This window comes from Takifugu flavidus, chromosome 18, assembly GCF_003711565.1.
Source record: "Takifugu flavidus isolate HTHZ2018 chromosome 18, ASM371156v2, whole genome shotgun sequence".
Taxonomy (NCBI): Eukaryota; Metazoa; Chordata; class Actinopteri; order Tetraodontiformes; family Tetraodontidae; genus Takifugu; species Takifugu flavidus.
In genome coordinates, this window is record NC_079537.1 from 7,274,575 (window position 1) to 7,293,588 (window position 19,014).

A 19,014-nucleotide genomic window follows, 5' to 3' on the forward strand; every position below is an offset into this window, starting at 1 on the left:
AGCAATAACTATAGTATAACTACAGTGTGGACACTTGTGCCATAAACAAAGGAGGAAGCCCCCACAAATGTGTGTGGAGAAATGGGTCAGTGACCTAGTGTAGTACTAGAGATAGTAGACAGCAAGGGGAAGTAGTCATCCAAATCATTGTATTATGGGTAATTAGCTTGCACACATTAATTTATAGTTTTCCACAAAGGACTAATTTAAAACAAAAAGTATGTATGGAATCCTTCTGAGCAAGACTTGTTTACATTTTATATGCATTGAGCAGATGATGTAGCCGAGGAGCTCGTGTGACGTTCAATGACCCCTGTAAGATTGCCGCCGGGTTGCATCAGCATTATGCAAAAGTCAGACATCAGAAAATCCCAAGTCATAAAATAACCAGAGCAGTTTTGAGGTAGAGGTCAAACTTGGCTAGTGTTTAATGGGCGTTCCCGGATGTGTGTTGGCTCATCAGAAATTCTGACCATTAGTAACTGCAGTAGATGGCACAGCCAGACACAATTCAGACACATATCAACAATGTTCAAAGAACACATTCTAAACTCTGCTTCACGGGCATTAAAACATTTAGTAGCAACAGTGAGATCATCCAAGTAACAAATGCACTAAAGCAAATGATTCAATGTACATAAACAGAACACAAACCCAATTTAAATTGGTATCTGTTACATATTTAATAATCTCTGTTCAACCTGTGTGATTGTAATTTTAGCTATTATTTCAGTATCCTTGCAACCAGTTATACAAGATCAGAAAAGTTAAAGCTCATCAATGATTAATCTTCCTGACCTTATTACAATGATCATTTAGACACAAGAACATTTTAATGACTATAGGTTAACAAGTGCAAGAAATATTTCCCTCTCCTGGATAGTGGATAAAGAATGCCTCTAATCAAAATGCTTTTGGTCTTTGTTGTTGAAATACACCCACACAGATTTTAATGCTAAGCAAATTTAACACTGCCATTCGTATGCGAAGGTTATTAAACACTATAAAACCATATCTAGGTGTGTCATTCTCAATTTCCAGACACAAACGATCCACAAATATACACACAGGTCCTTTTAGTGCAGAGCAGTCACCGAGCTAACAGCACCTGAGCTTGAAAACAAACTACAGGCCCCAGTTACTTTGCCGAAATTGCAGAAAGTGTTGGCAGCGGCACAAAATGCAAATAATTCATCCCAGAAAAAAATACGTCACGCGACAACCCAGATTTTTAACAGCAAAGCTGAGCAACGGTTATGGCTACATACATTTATCTTTATGACGTGAACTATAAAAATAAAATCAGGGCTAATAACACAAAAACTGAATATAGCCATGAGTCAGTACATGTCTGGCAAGATATACAAACTAAAAAAGCAATTGTAGTTTGAGGTATACAGATTAGATAATGTGGAGTAACTGATGGTCTGGTTATATGAATAGCTCCCCTGCAACATCGTGTGTTCTTTCAGTTAGGTATGATTATACTAGTACATTGCTGATCATTTAAATGCCACATTTTGTGAATTTTTACAGAATTGTCTAGAAATTCTTGCTACCCTACATTGCAACAAGCCACTTCCATGTAGAAAACATGTGCAAAATGTCTATCGAGACACTATTTCCCATCTATAGAAAAATAGTAACCATCTTATAAACAGAAGCAACAAAATAAAATCTTTTTTTTTTTTTTGCTTTACTGATATCAAAGTATCATGGGACTGGACACTTTCCAACAAATATAGTTACTGTTGAACAGATATAACCAACTGATCATTCCACTTTAAAGCCATAGTATTCTTTGGAATGTTTTGAAAGTGTTATAACGGTTCATTCAAAGTCGCTTTTTGTGTGAATCGTTCAGGAATGTTCTTTCCCCTTAGTCCAATTAGGTAACAGAGAACCCTAACAAGTGGTCTTGGGATCATCCTTTCCTTGAATATTCCCTTTGATGAAAGGAATGCCGGCAGCGAATTGCAAATTTGTACTTAGTATTTGCCGACACATTGGACCAAAAAAGTTTTCCATTTAAAACGCTTGAGTCAAACGATAAGTGCATAAATAAGCCAAACGTAGCTTGAGGAGACAATATGACAATCTGTACGCTTCAGAACTGGTCTGATGTATTAACCATAGGCTGTAAATAGAGATGGCCGACGTGAGACCTCCTCCAAAGTGAGGACATTGTGACGAGACCGCCTCTAATGTTCATGTTAGAAATGCAAACAGTTGATGAGCTAAACGCACATGTTGATATTGGTGCGCCTGATGATTTTCAAGATGGCATCCCAGGTATGTTTGTGCACCTCTCTTTGACATTATTGACCTATGGTTAACTTTTCCAGTAGTCTGACACCAGATTTGTTATTTCATTAGACAGCTTTACATTTGGTAGTCTGTTACAAACGAGATGTAGTAGATCCCACACAAATGAGTACATCCATCGATAGTAATTATATTGATCCTCTGCATGTTAGAGCGACAGCAACAAGAGAGCAACACGGAGGTGGAGATCGCTTTCTACACCACCCAGTCAGCGATGGAATGGACAGGAGAGGACGCTAGGGAGAAATCATTTGAGGACAAGGACCTTCAGATGTCGGAGATTCCTCTGAGAACAGTCTACAAGGCGAAGAGGGTGTCCTCTGTCCGCTCGGCCTTCTTGTGGGAGCCCCCAGGGGCGCGGGCGGGGTGAGCAGGCTGAGCTCCGGGGGGAGACGCAGACACAGAGTCTGTGGCCTTGGTTCTCTCCTCCAGAAACTTGTCAAACTCTGCAGAATAAATGAGGAAAGGGCTCATCATCTTTGGATGGGTAAACAGGAACAGTTACAGGCCCTGCAGCTACTGGACCACACATACCTTCACTGGTCACTCCTTCCTCTGTGGCATCACCTTTCTAATGGAGAGAAATTTTAAAAAAAATAGTTATATTTCAATAGTGATCACAATGACAACTCTCACTGAGCTGTAAGAAGGACGGTCCGATGCTTTTCATGCATCCTTCCACACTGGGCGCCACCACAGCCCACAGGTGAAGGAAACGTGTGGTGCCCACATCATCATTCACGTGCACTTAGCTACAGTTAGCTCTACTTTAGCATGTGCAAGTGTCACACAACAGTCATTGGCTGAAATATATTGGATTATTGCGAAAGAGGAAATATTTGTGTGATGGATAGAAGAATTGAGATAACAAAAAATGGAAACCGAGGAAGAGAGAAAGAGAGACAGAAAGATATAAATCAAAGTAAAGAGGTCTCACCACATCAGCACAGAGCCACTCCTCTATGTCATCCATGACAGAGGACTGCGATACGGGGATCTACCGAGGGGTAGCACCAAAGCCACACAACAGCAACACCCAGACGACAAAAACAAAAGATTGTCACGCACAAACACAAAGAAACATAAGAGGAGGCGCAGAACGTAGAATCAAAATAGATGGGGAAAGAAAATTAGAATTGCTAAATCACACGCAATCCTTCCAAAATGGCGACCTTCTCGTGTGGCCACGCGAGTCTCGGACGCCTGGAGTGAGTTCTCAGGTTGTGCGTCATTCCCGTTATTTCTGTGGTGCCGACACGGCCCAACAGCTGCCAAGCGATCGTCAAACAGCAGCATCCAGTTTCCCGCATCATTAGTTAATTAGCAAATTGCTTGAACATGATTAAGGGACTGATTGGATGGGAGACGTTGAATGCACTGTTGAGTTGGCAGGGCAATCACATGTGCACAACACACATTCGCGCACACACACATACATACACACATGCACGCACACGCGCACACACTTGCACACGGGTGACCAATAACTGTGCATCTACTGTGCTTCATGGAACTGAAACTCCAGCAAAAAGTAAAAATAAGTGGTGCTTGAAAGTTCTGGAAGTCTTTCCAAGGTCCTTTATCACTGCATGAGGATATTTCTTTTTTCTAAATCATCCAAAACTGATATAAGTCCTAAAAGTGGAATGCAAGAAGCCCCTTGAACAACAAGTTTTCGGCAAATCAATATTATATAAGAGTTCACAAACTTTGAAGCACCAGGACAGTCTAATACACCACTTCTTGTGCAATAAAGTCAAAGTCCTTTTTTAAAGTCAATCTGACATGAAATACAGCCATAAAACACCTTCTGTGGCCCTGCTAAATGCTACACAAAAGGATGCAGGTTTCCACAGTTAAAGGAGCATTTCAACTTGTATAACAGCTTATTTTTCTGTTAGTTAGTCTATTTCAGGTTAGTGTTAAATGTTATGTAGTTGATTAAATCCTATGTTAGACAAATATTCTCTACTACACAACATTTGCGTGTATTTGTGGACTCAGTTGAGAATTTTAGGTCTTTGCCAACACGTTCTCATTGTTGTGGAGTACAAATATTTGTTTCACTGTTTGAAGGTGAATCACACATGTGAGCAGAGTGATAAAGTGGACGGCATCAGCCCAGATCTGCATTATAGTGGTGAGCAATATAAGGAAAATCCTATATAATCCTTATTTTATACCGCCGATATACTGTAAATGGACGCTTCACATTAAGCGGCTGATTTAAGATATAGAGAATTCTTGACTACATTGCTGATTTTTAACAGTTCGGTCGTGTATGTTTCTGGTCTCTGTATCATTACATCGCTCAGCACTACAGCGGAACATCCAGGGGGAACATGGAAGTGGCTCTTCTTAGAGAGGAAACACCTGAAATTAGTTCATTATCACCAGTGACGTGTGAAATGAAAAATGAGACGACTGTGGATGACGGTGCAGGAGGTGGAGTGTAGGAGTGATGGGAGACAGGGGGGAGGTGGGGAGGGACGGTGGGGAGGACAGACTCAGGTTGGTGTCCTCACCATTCCTTGGGTAATAAGCCAGCTGTCTATGGGCAGCTCCTGATCTGCTGGGTTATCATCCCCTTTTACCCTCAGCTGAATCAACAACAGAACAAGACCTTACACAAGAGAAGAAAGGCAGCAGGCCCCACCACAGCACAGACCAGAACAGAACACAACGCAGAGAGGCAGAGAGAGACAGAGAGAGGGGGGGGGGGAGAAGTCAAATATGCAAGAGATGGCTGCATTTAAAGGTGAAGGAGAAAGAAGAGAAGGAAAGGATCAACCCATAAAGATGAAAAAGGGAAAATAAAAGAGAGAAAATTGACAGTTTCTCTGTACAGGGCATCTAAGGCAACTCAACCCACAGGTGTGGTACACGTGAAGAGTGTTGCACGTCTGCATACAGCAAAAAAAGAGTTTCATCTGTGTACACACAGATAACCATGCAAATATAATGCAATGTGTGCTCAAACGGCCAGCGAGGCTAGAATAATCTTGACCTCTGTGTTCTGGTGGACTGTGTGAGGATTTTTATCTGAACAAACTGAAAAAAGTAGAGATAGCACGTCTGAGGGCTGAGAAGCCCAGAGACTTATCTCCGATACATCTGACAGAATTAATATTTACTCCACGCAAATACTAAAAAAAAAACAGACTGTTTACCTCTAATCATTAATAGACACTTTCACGGGGGGACCATCGGGCACGTCGCGTTGACTCTAGTGATGCGCAAAGCTGTTTTATTTGACCAAAGGTCAAGTGTCACTGCCCACGGGACGGTTGTCAGTACAGCGTAAAAAACAGATCAGGACGCCGCATGCAGTGAAGCACAACGCGTCCGTCCACTCACCCCTGTTGTGTTGTGCTGTCTCACGTCCAAAGCTGAAGCGAGACCACCCAGGGCCTGAGGGTCCTCATATTTTACACTGTGGGGGAAGAACAGCAGAATAAAGTATTTAAATGGAGAATACTTTGTAACGGAGGGGCCGTTACAAATAAGGGAAGTGAGTCAAACAATCTGCAACTGTGTTTTTCTGTTCCAGGGGTGTCGCAACCCAGTCCTGGAGGGCCGCAAACAGCTGGGGTTTCTGTCTTCTCAGGTGGAAAAGCGGCTTTGGCCAAGGCGGGTGGGCCCCCAGGTGAAAGGTTTGTCTACTCAGTGGGCCCCGAACCCCGGTTGGATTGCACTCCTGGAGGACTGGGTTTCGGCACCCTGGGTCAGTATATTTAAAACACGCAGAGAAAAAAAAAAACAACCACATGCGGCGGACGGTAATAGCAGCCATGGGGTGATTTCAGATTAAAATCTATAATTGGAGAAGAGCAGCTAAATGAGCTTAAAGAGCATGTCATCTGCCCCAGAAGCCAAATCTAGAGACGGTGACCCACTTTTTGCGTTGTTCAGCCAAAGAGCTGCTCCTGGTCTGGGCAAACATGTCAAAGTCATCTTGGTTGTGGCCTGACAGAGAGGAGAGGGTTCCACTCACTGAAGCCACATCTGTGGGGGGGCAGCGAGGACAGCAGATAAGCCACAGTAAAAAGTAGAACAAACTACACTGAAGTTCAATTAAATCAGATGTATCAAATGTTAGTGGCAGGCAGGTTCCAGTAAACACACACTGGCTGATGCTGTTGGGTTGATTTACTATAAATAGAGGGATTATAGGGAACTGCTGCCTGTCCGAGACTAGCTGGGTCATGTTGGCTAAAAACAGAGGCTATTCTTTTCATACCGAGACAAGCTAGTGCTGAGGACAGAGAGGCTGGACTCTGGCCGGGGTTTGGAGTGGTGCTGGTTCTGGAGGTGGAGTTGTGCTGTGGACTGGAGGTTATTCTGGGTGTGACCACTGCTGGGGAGCCTGGGCCCAGGTCTATCAGGTTGTCCTCTGTTGCCTCATCCAGGACCTGAAGAAAAATAAATGCATATCAAATAAGATGATCGTTGATTAGATGATTAAATGGAAGTTCTGCTGCGATCAAAGAAAGGTAAGGAAATTAGATTACACAGTGAAGCTTTTAGAGAGTTAATTATCTACACATCAACCACAACTCGAAGTGAGACTGAGGATTAACAGCTACGTGTGGAAAAAAGTGTTGAGGAAAAGATGGATGGTCTGCTCTCCCACTCTGGCAGTGCAGACGTGTTAACAGTCTCCACAGAAATGTGTCCATACTGGGCTGTTAACTGGGACTGAGCAGATCAATTATGTCATACTTGCCTCCGTCAGCTTGCCAGCAACGCAGACAGACAGAACAGAAAGGTCAACACGATACACCAGCAGTAATGGAGTGACGGACGCTCAAGTGATCTGAATTCTGCTCTGTGTTTCGCTGCCATCTGCTTGGGTTACGCTACAGCACTCCAAAATCTCTTAGTTGTATTCAAGTAAATGAATGAGTATGAATGAAAATTATCTACTTTTTAAAGAAGGCATTATACTGGCTGCAACAAATGTAACCAAAACCCTTGAAACCAGCTATTAAACAAACCAAAAACACAATTTTGGGTGTTCAATTGCCTCGGCAGTCCTTACCTCATTGCTCTGTGAGGCTTTGCCTGATCTGAATCTCTCATACCTGTAAGACAGAAGGCCTAGCCTGATTTGAATGCTAAAACTAATTTCAATTTTTAAAGACATTTTACCATTGTGAGATGATCTGTGTTAAACATGTTAGCATAAAACACGATTAATCATTGGTCAACTTGGGAAATATCACACCTGTCTGGTGGAATGTATTTATTCAGTAAACACACAATCTACCTCTCATATCGGAGGAAAATGTTGTTGAGGTCATCGTTGACATGTAGCAGCTCCTCGGTCACTTCCTCGTTAGAGACACGTGAAATTAGCTCCACCACTCGCTGCTGCATCGCTCTGCATGTTCTGTTCAGCTCCTGGACGGAGGATGGAGGGAGGGGGGACAACAACACATCCATGTACAGATCAGCCAATGCATCAATACACAGATAAGGGAGGTGGAACTTACTCAACTATAGACTTATCATAAAAATGTGACATTAAAGTTCAATATTTGCAAGAATGCCACCAAAATTCACTCAGATTCTGTGATTTTCTCTGGTGCTAGAGTTGAAATAAACCGTCACAACAGTCAGCTGCCTCTTTAGAAATAAAGACAAGTTTAACACGGCGTATTACACCCTCTAGTGGTTGCACATGAGTATTATTTTAAACCGTTAGCTGTCTCGTTCAGAAATAAATACGTTGTCCTGAACTTTTAGGGTTTCACAAAAATCTGGAGAATCAAATAACATATTGTTTATCTTTTCAGCATGTAATCATGCAAATCCAACCTGAAGCAGTTCCAGGTCTGAAGCATCTTCCTTCCCAGGGACCATCTCTGTTAGCATCTCTGACATGACTTTGGTGTTTGCTCTCACGACATCCAGCTCACTGCGCAGCCGAGCGATCTAACGGCACACAAGGTCACACAAGGTCAGAGTGTGATAAAGATCCTGGCTTGAAGATTGGAGAGTGATGTAAAACAGTCTATGTTTATCTAGGATACATCCACAGACTCTTAGTTAGCAGTAACTTTAGTTAGCATTAAGGGTAAAATATTTCTGACTTGGCTGCTCACCTGCTCAGGCGTTGCTGTAAAGGGGCTGGGCATCTGGGGGCCCTGTGTGGCGGAGGCAGGGCTCGGCGACGGAGTCCTTGCAGGTGAAGCGGGGGCCAGGTACTTGACCATGGCTGGGTCGACCTCTGGTGTACCCTGGAAGACAAAAGTACCCATAAAGCACGGGTATCGCAATGAATTTAAAGCTGTCAAGTGCTCGGGTGTGTTCCCGCTCACTCTCTGCGGCGTGTGTATGGGGGACAGCGCATCCAGGTCCGCCATCGGGAACTCAACGCCTTTCCTTTTAAGTTCCTCGTAAATGTGGACCACACCGGTAAGATCGGGGCTGCTTCTGAACGCGTCGGCCCACGCCTGTCCAACGGTAAACACACAAAACTCTGACGTACAGATGTAACGACCCAGCATGTTAATCACCACCGGCGCTGCCACAACCAGTACAAACGAAGGGAGCGCTGCTCTGATACCTGTATGAGCGACAGCACCTTGTCTTGCACGATTGTAGGAGGGTTATTTTTAGGGGCGATGATTTTGACCAACACGCCGTCCATGAAGTCCCTGTTGGCCACCTGGACATGAAACCTGTGGCCACAGTTTTTCACGCAGGTTTCCAAAACCTGCAGAGAGGGGGGAGAAAGGAAGATGGGGTTCATGTGGTGGCTCAGTTTGGATGCTCCCATCTTGGGATGAGACCAGAACCAGATTCACATCTTCTCACCGTTAGTGCCAGCATCACTTCTCTATAATTCTTGTTGCCGCAGAGACGCTTCTTCAGGGCCCGCATTGCATCTTTTGGCCTGGGTGGGGGGAGAGAAGACAGGAAGACACTGCTCAACCGTTGAAATATTTCTGCACCTCTCTGGGAGATGCTATTGAAACTGTCTGATGATTTAGACCAAAAAAAGAGCATTGTCATCCATCTGTTTCTCTCTTCTGACTGTTACACACACTGATGATTCAGCGCTCGTTGGAAGGAAAACAAATTAAGAGAGAGAGGGCATTTAAAAAAATCTATCATCTTCAGAAAATGACTGTTCCGATCAGAAAATCCAGCTGGAATGTGGAATGGACATATGAAGACAAGAACTGCTGTGTTCTGTGGAGCAGAAACCCTTTTCTGTGTGCAGTTAGTGTGTCCTGCAAAGACAATGACACAATGTGTGTGTGTGTGGGGGGGGGGGGCATAAAATATGTGCGAAGGCAGGGGAAAAGATGGAAAAATGGATAATACCACCCTGCGTTTTCCTTTTGGGGTCAACAAAGGTCAGCATTTATTTTTCTGCAATAACATTTTCAGACGTGTGGACCCAGAAATGGTCAGAGATGTGTGAGCTCACCCCTCATCTGTTTCATTTATGATGTCACAGATCTCCATGTTGAGGGTCCAGTCCTCTGCTTGAAGGCCGCCATCCGTGGCCTTCTCTGAAGAAAGAGTTGAAGAGATTTATTGATTAGAATGTGCCTAAATTCACTAATCATGTCCTAATCATAAAGTTTCCACTACGGACGACACACAAGCAACAAGTTAAAAAGGGCCAGGCATCGGTTGCCCTGGTCGTTCCCGCTGTGCAAAACGGTCCAAACGCCAGCTGGAAGTCCATTTGTGGGCGTGATGCAACTGTGTTCTCAGCCACAAAGACCTATTTTCAACTGCACTGCATCCACCCATTTAACGGCCTGTTGGTCACATGGAGGAAATGACACCATCCACCGTGGGTGAAGCGGCAGCACATTCCTTGCCTGGTTTCCTCCACACTCCTTGAACCCATCCATCACGTCTGCCTCTGCTAACATCTTGCAGGATCACCGTCACGTTGGGGGTGGGGGAGTTTCCATCCCTGAAGCACGGAGGGTCTAATCAGACTGTTGTGGCCGGGCCAAGAGCCTCCCCCTGGGCCGTGGCGCCCTCCTCCTGGGGGGGTAAATGCTGGACAAACCTGACATCCGTGACTCATTCCTGCTCTAGCTAAGCAACATGTTCGGGGATATGGAAGCAGATTTCTTTGAAACTCTCCAGCAAGGAATTTATTGAAGTATTTCCAAAAGATCATAAAGTAATTTCTGCCCGAGGCAACGTTCAAGAACACCATGCAACAGCCACACTACTCCCACTGAGATTAATCTGTGCACGGGGGTTGCCAGATCAAGGTAGGACACCAAAGGATGACGGAAAAGAGGCATAAACCCCCGACCTCTCCAAATGAACACACTAGGAGAACAGCGAACAATCACCACCACGCTGATGAAGTCAAAAACCCACTGACTACAGTCATTCATGGCCATGTTTCCCTGGAACTGACACCACACCAGTGAAACCAGTCGATCACGCGGCTTTGACAGTGGTAGGCTGTACCACACACCAGCAAAGCCACAGATCTCTGCTGGCGTCTGACCCCAACCTCTCCACATTTTCTCCTTCCCAGTCTCTTACCCCTCACATTTTCCATGTGTCGTTCAACAGGTTTGCTTCACTTTATAGGATCACATATTCCAATTCGGCAACATGTCTCGATGCTGGACGTTTTAAAATGGATTTTGCCTGAAATGAACTAACAGAAGAAGATCTGACTCTAGCAAAACTGAGAAGATGCCAAAATAACAGCTCCCAACAGGCAATACTAAGGTTTCTAACTTGCTCCTAGTGGTGCACTCTAATAAAATGTCTGCATTATATGAGGAACTATTGATATGAATCGTATTAATATGAAAGTATTAAATTGAACGCTAGTGGCGTGACAGTAGAACAGGAAGCGCATGTCCCAGCTCTACGACCTGCTACTGTGTGAACTCAGGAATGATGTCAACAGTGAAAGCACGGACATATAAAAGGCTTCACTTTGGTACAGTGGGAGGAAGTACAGTACTGACAGCAGTGACAGCCCCTATTCATAGAATCTGAATGAAAATGAAACAATGTGTCTTCAATAAGGGCACATTAAACAGAAACATAAGCGGAAAGTCTCTCCATGCACCATTACTCAATAATCTTTAACCTGGAGACCTGTATGACCTGTCACTAAATGACATGAGAAGTCTGAGCATGCAAAAATAACTCAAGATGCATCCCTCAGGAGATCCTACCTGTTTCAGGTAAGCTGGTCTTTTGCTGTGTATCAGGGAAACACAACACCGCTACAGGACAAACACAATTCAATATGCAGAAGATTTGCACACCCAAAAGCTGGTGGTCCCTGTATAAAACTAAAATCACAATGAAATGCTGGGTGGGTCAATCCAGGGTAGCCACTTATTCCTCTGTTAATATGAACTTCATCCAGATAGACCAGAAGGTCACGTTTTGGCAGTGATTATCTGCCTTTTGTGTGCCTCTGTGGTGATGCAGATAGGGAAACGCCTCGTCAGTCTGAGCTGTTTTGCAAGCAACAAGAAATCTAGATTGGGAGATGGAACCACAGCAAAGGGTGGGCCATGTCTTTCCTCTCCAAAACCAACATAAGCACTAGACTACAGGACAGACCCAATACATAGTAGAGGTATAAGTAAAAAAGAAATCTAAGCTAAATAAAAATAAATAAATAAGCAAACCTTTAATATACTAGTCCAGGAGTGAGGGAAGCACTGAACTTGGCTGAGAAAGGCAGACTTGAGCCACGTAACTGAACCGCAAGTAATTCATTTAGTTTGCGTAAAAATTGAATTGTTTTCTTATCCTCTCGTAGACGAAGACTTACCTGCAGAAGCACAAATCCATCCGTGATTAGGGAACGTTAGGTAGCTTAGAAAGCTAACATTAGCTTGAAGCTTATTCCAAGTATGACATTTGCTGCAATGATGCCCGCTAAATGCTAGGGTAACGTTATTTTCAGTGGCGCAAACTTAGGTAGCTCGAATTGAAAAATAAAAGCTATACGATGTTTGTCCTCTCTCGGCGTATATGAGGTTATGTGGGAATTTTACTAAAACTTACCTATGCACTGGCCCACAGGGGTGCTGTACGGATTGCCGAGTAAGAACTCCATTTCGACAACAAACAATCCGCTCAAGAATGACAGAGTTTGCGGCCCAGAGGCGCAACGATCAAGTCCCGCCTACCTTTTTGTGATTGGTTGAGAAACGGTGCCTCTCATCTGTATGGCTGGAATCACTGTCAATCAATTATAAGCACTCGTGCTGCGTTTGAGGTTGCCATCTCTTTTAACGCATAAATCACGAAGTCGTTATCCTTTCGAACCACTGTCCACAAAACGAACTCATAAACAACTGTACAAACCTTTAGTAGTATTCGTCCAATACTAGTGGACTAGTATTCGTTTAAAATGCCGACTACTAAAAAAAAACCGCAAAGACATTTTCCGTCAAATGCCCTACATTGTACCTCATAAAGCTACAATTTAAAAAAACATCGTAATTGTATGGTAGGTAAATCTCAGCTAGGAATAGCTTCTGTGTTTTATTACATTATTAACTGTTCATAAAGCAATGTTAAATTTGTAATCTAAATACTTCGCATTCGTAATGTAATGTTTGCTGCTCTTGAACGCAGCACAACAGTATCTAGTTGCTATGTGACGGCGTAAACAGGTTACCTTTCATTTAAAAAACACCCTGTTGGAGCTTTCGCTCATGAATTTATTAGAGGTAGGTACATTACTTCTTTATTTTTATAGTTACCTGTTATTTATTATTTATATTTTGTATATTATTCCTTTTTATCTGCTAATGACCTCTTTTGCAGATGTTCTGTCATTGTCGAATTTTGCTACCGCTGTTTTTACCCATAGTTTTTACCCATCACGCTAACGTTACCATCCAGAAATAAAATCTTGTATGTTTTGTTTTATGCTTAAATCAATATTTAGGGTGACAGGGGTTCTGATTGTCCAACAGGGTCCCATCAGCTTCTGCTCCCTCAAAGCATTAATATTAAGTCAGTATTTCCTGAATAATTCCAGCATGTTTTGACCTGTTTTAATCAATACTGAGCTCTCACAGTGGATGTAATTTCTGCTGCCACTGAAAACCTGTTGACTCTTGTTGCCGAAGTTCTCTCCATGACAACCACCTTCCTCAAACAGACCCCTCCTGAACTTTCCCCCCCGCTAAGGTGTACAGATGACACAAATGTGAAGTAGGCCGAGGCTTGGCAGGGCAAATATGGCTTGATCCGATGCAATCCTAGCTGGACACTGGGCAAGGTCATAGCCCTGAAGAACGAATCAGCAATCACAGGACTTGGCTAATGCCCTCCCCACGGATGTGAATTATCTGATGGCCACTCCATGAGGGGCAACATGCTGGCCAAGGTAACAAATCCTAAAACATGAAGGATTCTGGTGGCCAGCTGCCACTCATCAGCATTGCCGGGAACATATTGCTAACGACACCCTGTGTAAACTGAGTTCTGAGAAACAGAAGTGGAATTCAAAGGCCCGATATTCTACACCTAGTGAGTCACATGATTTCAAATTAGAGAAGTTAAGGTCCTGAACTGACCTGCCTGCACTTCAGAAGGAAGACAATGAACATAATTCAATTTTCTCTTTTTAATTTATAGAATTTTGGCACATATATATTTAACCACTTAACTATGTTCAGGTGGTTATGACAGACTACGCAGTCCCCATATTTAAAGCTAATATGTAACCTACATATTAACTTCCTCTCGGGACGTAAGAGACAGACCTACCTCATTGACACTTAATATTGCAGTTTATACATATCAACACACCAATCAACAGCAAAGATAAGTATTGAATATGCATTGATGTTTGAGCTTTCAGTGAACCAAAATCAAAGGAGCTTTGATCCAACGCAACATACCTTGTAGCAACTATGTTACATTGAATCACACCTGCCCTGTAAATAACTTCTATCAATTAACCAACCACAGTCAGCAACTATGGAAATAAATACAAATTACAAGGTAAGACACTGAAAACCAAAGACACTTGATTCTTTGTTCCTTTGCAAGATTGGCCATGGATTGTCCTCACTCGTGTGCAGAGACCAATACAGACATATGTGCGAGAGAGAGGTGGAGTTTGTGGGATTCCTGAACATAACTGACAGCCTGAACCTGTGCAGACACACAGACGCGAGTGTTTAACCAAGAAATTGAGGGGAATGGGGGGGTTAGACATTAAGGGGGACTGACGGGCCAGAAGCAGAGGCATAGAGCCCCAATTTCTGTCTGCCAGTCTGTATTCCACCTGCTTACCTGGTTTCAGCTCACAGGGCTAGCAGCTGCAGCAAAGAAGCCCAGACACTCCACTTCCCGGCTACTTCCACTCACACGTGCACCAGGGAATTCCCAAGATGTTCTCAGGCCAGAGAAGTGATGCTATCCCTCCAGTGTGTCCTAGGTGTAGCCTGGATTTGGACATGCCTTGGGAGGCATCCTGGCCAGCTACCTGAACCACCTCAAATGGCTTTTCTCGGAATGTAGATGCTAGGCTGCACTTTGAGCTCCCTCTTCAGAAGCCTGAGCTTCTCAGGCTGCGTCAACCACACCAAGAAGGAAACTTCAGCCACTTGTATTCACTCTCTTGTCCTTTCCATCATCATTTCTATCTCCTCAGTTGAGGTCAACAGCTTCCCGCTCCCACTTTAAACAGTGTGAGCGAGTTTCTGCCTTCCCCTCCTGAGGCATCAGACAGTTTACCAGAACAACTTCAGTGCAGGCCTTTGGATTTGTCTAGTATCTTATCTCTTATTTGTTGATTTGCTTGTGTCCCCATAAGAGAGATGCTGATAAAGCAAACGTGATGGATGTGGAAAATCTGCTGGAAGAAGCAATGAAGGAGCTCCCTGATGAACAAGCTCGAAAGATTGCAAATGAGGACGGACTCCAGTACAGTGACGTCCACACACTGGAGCTGGATTTCAGAAGTAAGACAGTAAATGAGGACAAAGCAGCTGTCAAGGCATTGTTTTCCAATGTGTTTTTGATTTTTTCTTTTTTCCAGACATCATTCGGATTGACAGCTACAGGGATTTCAAATCGTTGGCCAAGCTTTATTTGAACAACAATAGCATTGAAAAGATTGAAGGCCTAGAATATCTGATTAATCTGAAATTGCTTGGTAAGGCCTTAACATTCACATCCCCCTTTTAACGACATGGGCAATAACAAACTGGATCTATACATGTGTTTAGATCTCTCATCCAACAACATTAAAAAAATTGAGGGTCTGGAGAATCTACGAAAGCTTGAAATGCTGCTGTTGGCCAAGAACAAAATATCTGTCATTGAAAACATGGACACGCTGGAGGAACTCACAATCTTCAACATTGGACACAACTGCATTGAACATCGGGACAATGTAACGATTTTTCCCCCAACAAAATCCCAGTTTATACGATAAAAATGCACTCTATTTCATAACATTGGTGGTCTTTGTATCAGAACGTAACTTTTAGGAAACTAACGCAGGTTGTATTTATTGCCCAGGTTTTCTACCTCAGGCGGTTCAAGAAACTTTTCACCCTCTGCCTGTTTGGAAATCCCGCATTTCAGGATGACGACTACACATCTGACATCACCAGCCAGTTCCCACAGCTGATGTACCTGGACTACAAGCTCTGTCGCGACTCAACAGTGAATACAGACCGCAATGTCTAAAATACGCTAACATTTTACGCAGGACTGCAGAACTAAACCTCCTGTCCTTGTGCAGAAAAATCAAGGAAGTGGCACCTATCGATACGCTGATGACGAAACGTGGTGCGAGGACCTGCTCGATCCCAACGCGGATGAAAAAGCTAAGCAGAAGAAGGAAGCTCAGCTTAAGCTACACATGGTATTGCGATGTCCAGTTCAGCAGCCAGCGTGAGCTCCGGCCATTTTTATCCTCGCTGTGTGTAAAGTCAGCATTCCTACATCCCACAGGATGCGTTTGTGGAATTCTTGAATGGGTCGCATCTCTTCGACAGCATGTTCGGCGATGACGAGGCAGAGATGCTACAGTCTGAGCCTGAAGTCGCTGCCCTTTTTCAAACATATCCTTTAGATACTTCATGAGATGTAATTGCAGTGGGAAACTACAGCGTGACTTCTTTAATTCATCCTCACTTATAAGGGTCAGTTGTCACAGTTCTGCAATCAGTTGTTTGAATTGGGCCTGGGTGAGCAGAAGCGGAGAGAGGCAGAGGTGAACCTCTTCTACAGCGGTCAGAGACAGACTCTGAGAGATGAGCAGGAGGAAATATCAGATATTTTGACGACGTTTGAGGAGAAACACGAGAAGGTGAGTTGTGAAGGCCATTGGTAGTGGGGTGTGGGGTCTTCTTTGGTAAACCAGGAGCGATACCTCCGTATATCTGCAGGGTCGAACACAAAGTGCCCTTACACGTGCACCGAAATCAGACTTGTCGCTCGATTGACATGCATAACTTTTTCTGCTGGGCTTCCTGTTCCAGTAATACTTGGCCATATTAGGCCACTACTGGTTGTAAGGCCTCTGCGTCCAGGATATTGAAATGTAAGCTAAATATGACACATTCACAGATCACATAGATCACATTGACTCACCCGAGCTGCCTGAGGGTGGCAGTCCGGCTACATTCAGGCTACTCTGGGCCGATTCCAGTCCACTTATGCTGTGCACATCCTTTTTATGTCTTTAAACTACAGTAGAAATTGGGTTTTCTTTTGCATGTGAGCACACTTACAGTCTCTCTTGTGGTCACTCTAGAAGATAGAAGAGTTGCAGAATTTGTCAGATGCAGAAGAGCTGGCGATTGACATCGAGGACTTCAATGATGAAATTAAGGAAGTCTTCAATATCCTGATTGGACGGGAAGTTGAGCTCCTCAGCGGTCTGGAGGTTGGTGGTGCCTGACTAGTAAAATCATTTAATTCCTTTTTATAGTGAGATTCACCCTACTACTGACATTCCAGAACAGGAATGTTAGATTAGACCTTGTCAGAAAACATTATTGAAAGTGCTGTCATCAGATATTTAAACCAGATGAAATGAAAATACTAAGAAAAAGCCTGATAGAGCCACATTGTGTGGCAGACAGGGTAGGGGCAGCGTTTGTGTCTCTGACCTGGGCCTCATAGTGTCTTCTTGTTTGTTGCAGGACATCATGGCATTGTTTGAGACCAACATCTCAGACATGGTGTACACCTTCGTGATGGTGGTTCAAGAAACATATCTTTTTTGATCAAATATTTATTTAATTCTGGACTTTGAACAACTGGCTGAGTCCATGATGCCGTTAATCCAGTCTAAGGGCCAGTTTGAATTAAAAATTCATTCTGTAAATAAGTTCCTTGACACATTCAAACATTCTCCCAGTGTCGAGATCTGGAGAGCAGCTTTTACAAGAAAATATCCGAGAATGCTCAGGCCACACCTGATAATATAGGAACGGACTCACTGGAGGTGTCCGAAGAGGCTGAAAGAGTCAGTGTCACTTGTCACTCAATAGACCGGCTCAAAAGGATCACGTTAGGTGACATTCACCTTCATTGTCTTTCCCGTTTCCTCTGTGTAGCTGTTCACAGGTGGAGAAACGTTGGTGAAGAAACTGGCGGTCAGCCATGATAACCGCCTGGAAAAGCTCAAGAACCGAGAGGCTCAGCTGATTGAAAGACTCAGCGCCTGGAAAGTGGATCTCCTCAAAGAGGTAGAACCAAGCCCGCAACAAATCAGCAACCTCCTCTTTATGTGGCATATCTCACATTCTTGGCTTTCGTTTTCTGCAGATTAAAGACAAGCACATCAAACAGAACCACTTTCGCGTGACCTGCATCTATGCATATATCAAGCATTTCAAGGACCAGCTGGAGGAACTGCAATAGCCTCTACCTCATTTCTCTGCCTCATAGGTGAAAGGAAAAGATGTTTTAATGTAAAAATCAAACCCCTGTGTCACTATGTATGTTAACTGATGCTGAGATATTGTCAAAATATTGTAATAGCAAGTAAAAATGTGCATATAACACTTAGTTCAATTATAAACAATTGTATTGCCCTGTAATATTCAATATAATAATAATAAAGTTTGGAACGGCTGCTCTGCGGGGTACTCAAAACGATCTAAGGGGAAATAAGCGAGGAAGAGGACCGTAACTTTATTTAAAATCCAAATAGGATACATGATGGCTTCCCCTGGAATCCCAAATGTCAGTGCCCGATTTGCACCGCGAATCATTTTGCGCATGCGCCAAATAATTTGGCTCCTTTTTCGTGTTTCGTCACTGCACGATACTTGTTTTGTAAATATGCAATTTCACATTAATATGCACTGTATTAATCCAATTAATTGTCAGTATTGTAAAATGTGGTATTCATATGCTAACTAGCACACGCACATTCCTGTCATAAGTGAGGAGAAATCAGTAAACTGCAGATCACCGTTCGGTGCTTTTTCATTAGATCGTCATTTTGGACTCTTATTTTCGAGGGAAAGATTATGTAATATTCAGGGACGCATAACGGCAAACTTCGGGCCATCATTACATTACACCTCTTAAATAAAGAAGGGATTCTGGGATTTGAAGGGTGAGTTTTTAATTTACCCACTTATTCTAGAATTACGGGTCGCTTTATCGGCACTATTTTTCAGTCTTTAGTCGAAATTATCAATGTCATATGTGGCTTTGATCTCACAACCA

At 43.4% G+C, this 19,014-nt stretch overlaps 2 protein-coding genes across 10 annotated transcripts; one reads left to right on the forward strand and one right to left on the reverse strand.

Annotated features, from left to right (window-relative positions):
* Positions 1–396: 396 nt before the first annotated feature.
* LOC130514897 (TOM1-like protein 2) lies at positions 397–12,472 on the reverse strand. Of its 6 annotated transcripts, XM_057014785.1 has the most exons (16): positions 12,358–12,444; positions 9,767–9,851; positions 9,148–9,226; positions 8,897–9,046; positions 8,649–8,783; positions 8,433–8,567; positions 8,146–8,262; positions 7,595–7,728; positions 7,367–7,409; positions 6,566–6,737; positions 6,222–6,330; positions 5,683–5,758; positions 4,851–4,925; positions 3,263–3,322; positions 2,860–2,896; positions 397–2,771 (listed from the first exon to the last, which is right to left on the reverse strand). In XM_057014785.1, exons 1-16 carry the CDS (start codon positions 12,407–12,409, stop codon positions 2,623–2,625), a joined length of 1,608 nt encoding a protein of 535 aa, XP_056870765.1. In that variant the 5' UTR covers positions 12,410–12,444; the 3' UTR covers positions 397–2,622. The 6 variants fall into 6 exon arrangements, with proteins under 6 accessions (XP_056870765.1, XP_056870763.1, XP_056870767.1 ...); XM_057014783.1 differs by having other exon boundaries at positions 8,433–8,783; positions 12,358–12,472; XM_057014787.1 differs by having other exon boundaries at positions 8,433–8,783; positions 12,122–12,358.
* A 399-nt stretch (positions 12,473–12,871) lies between these two features.
* On the forward strand, positions 12,872–18,899 carry drc3 (dynein regulatory complex subunit 3). Of its 4 annotated transcripts, XM_057014792.1 has the most exons (14): positions 12,922–13,028; positions 13,495–13,693; positions 15,131–15,278; positions 15,356–15,472; positions 15,546–15,712; positions 15,841–15,987; positions 16,067–16,189; positions 16,279–16,386; positions 16,460–16,636; positions 17,084–17,215; positions 17,475–17,541; positions 17,679–17,800; positions 17,892–18,023; positions 18,103–18,899. In XM_057014792.1, the coding sequence occupies exons 2-14, from the start codon at positions 13,670–13,672 to the stop codon at positions 18,196–18,198; spliced, it is 1,560 nt and encodes a 519-aa protein (XP_056870772.1). In that variant the 5' UTR covers positions 12,922–13,028; positions 13,495–13,669; the 3' UTR covers positions 18,199–18,899. The 4 variants fall into 4 exon arrangements, with proteins under 4 accessions (XP_056870774.1, XP_056870772.1, XP_056870771.1 ...); XM_057014794.1 differs by lacking the exon at positions 13,495–13,693 and having other exon boundaries at positions 12,872–13,028; XM_057014791.1 differs by lacking the exon at positions 12,922–13,028 and having other exon boundaries at positions 13,126–13,693.
* Positions 18,900–19,014: the final 115 nt, after the last annotated feature.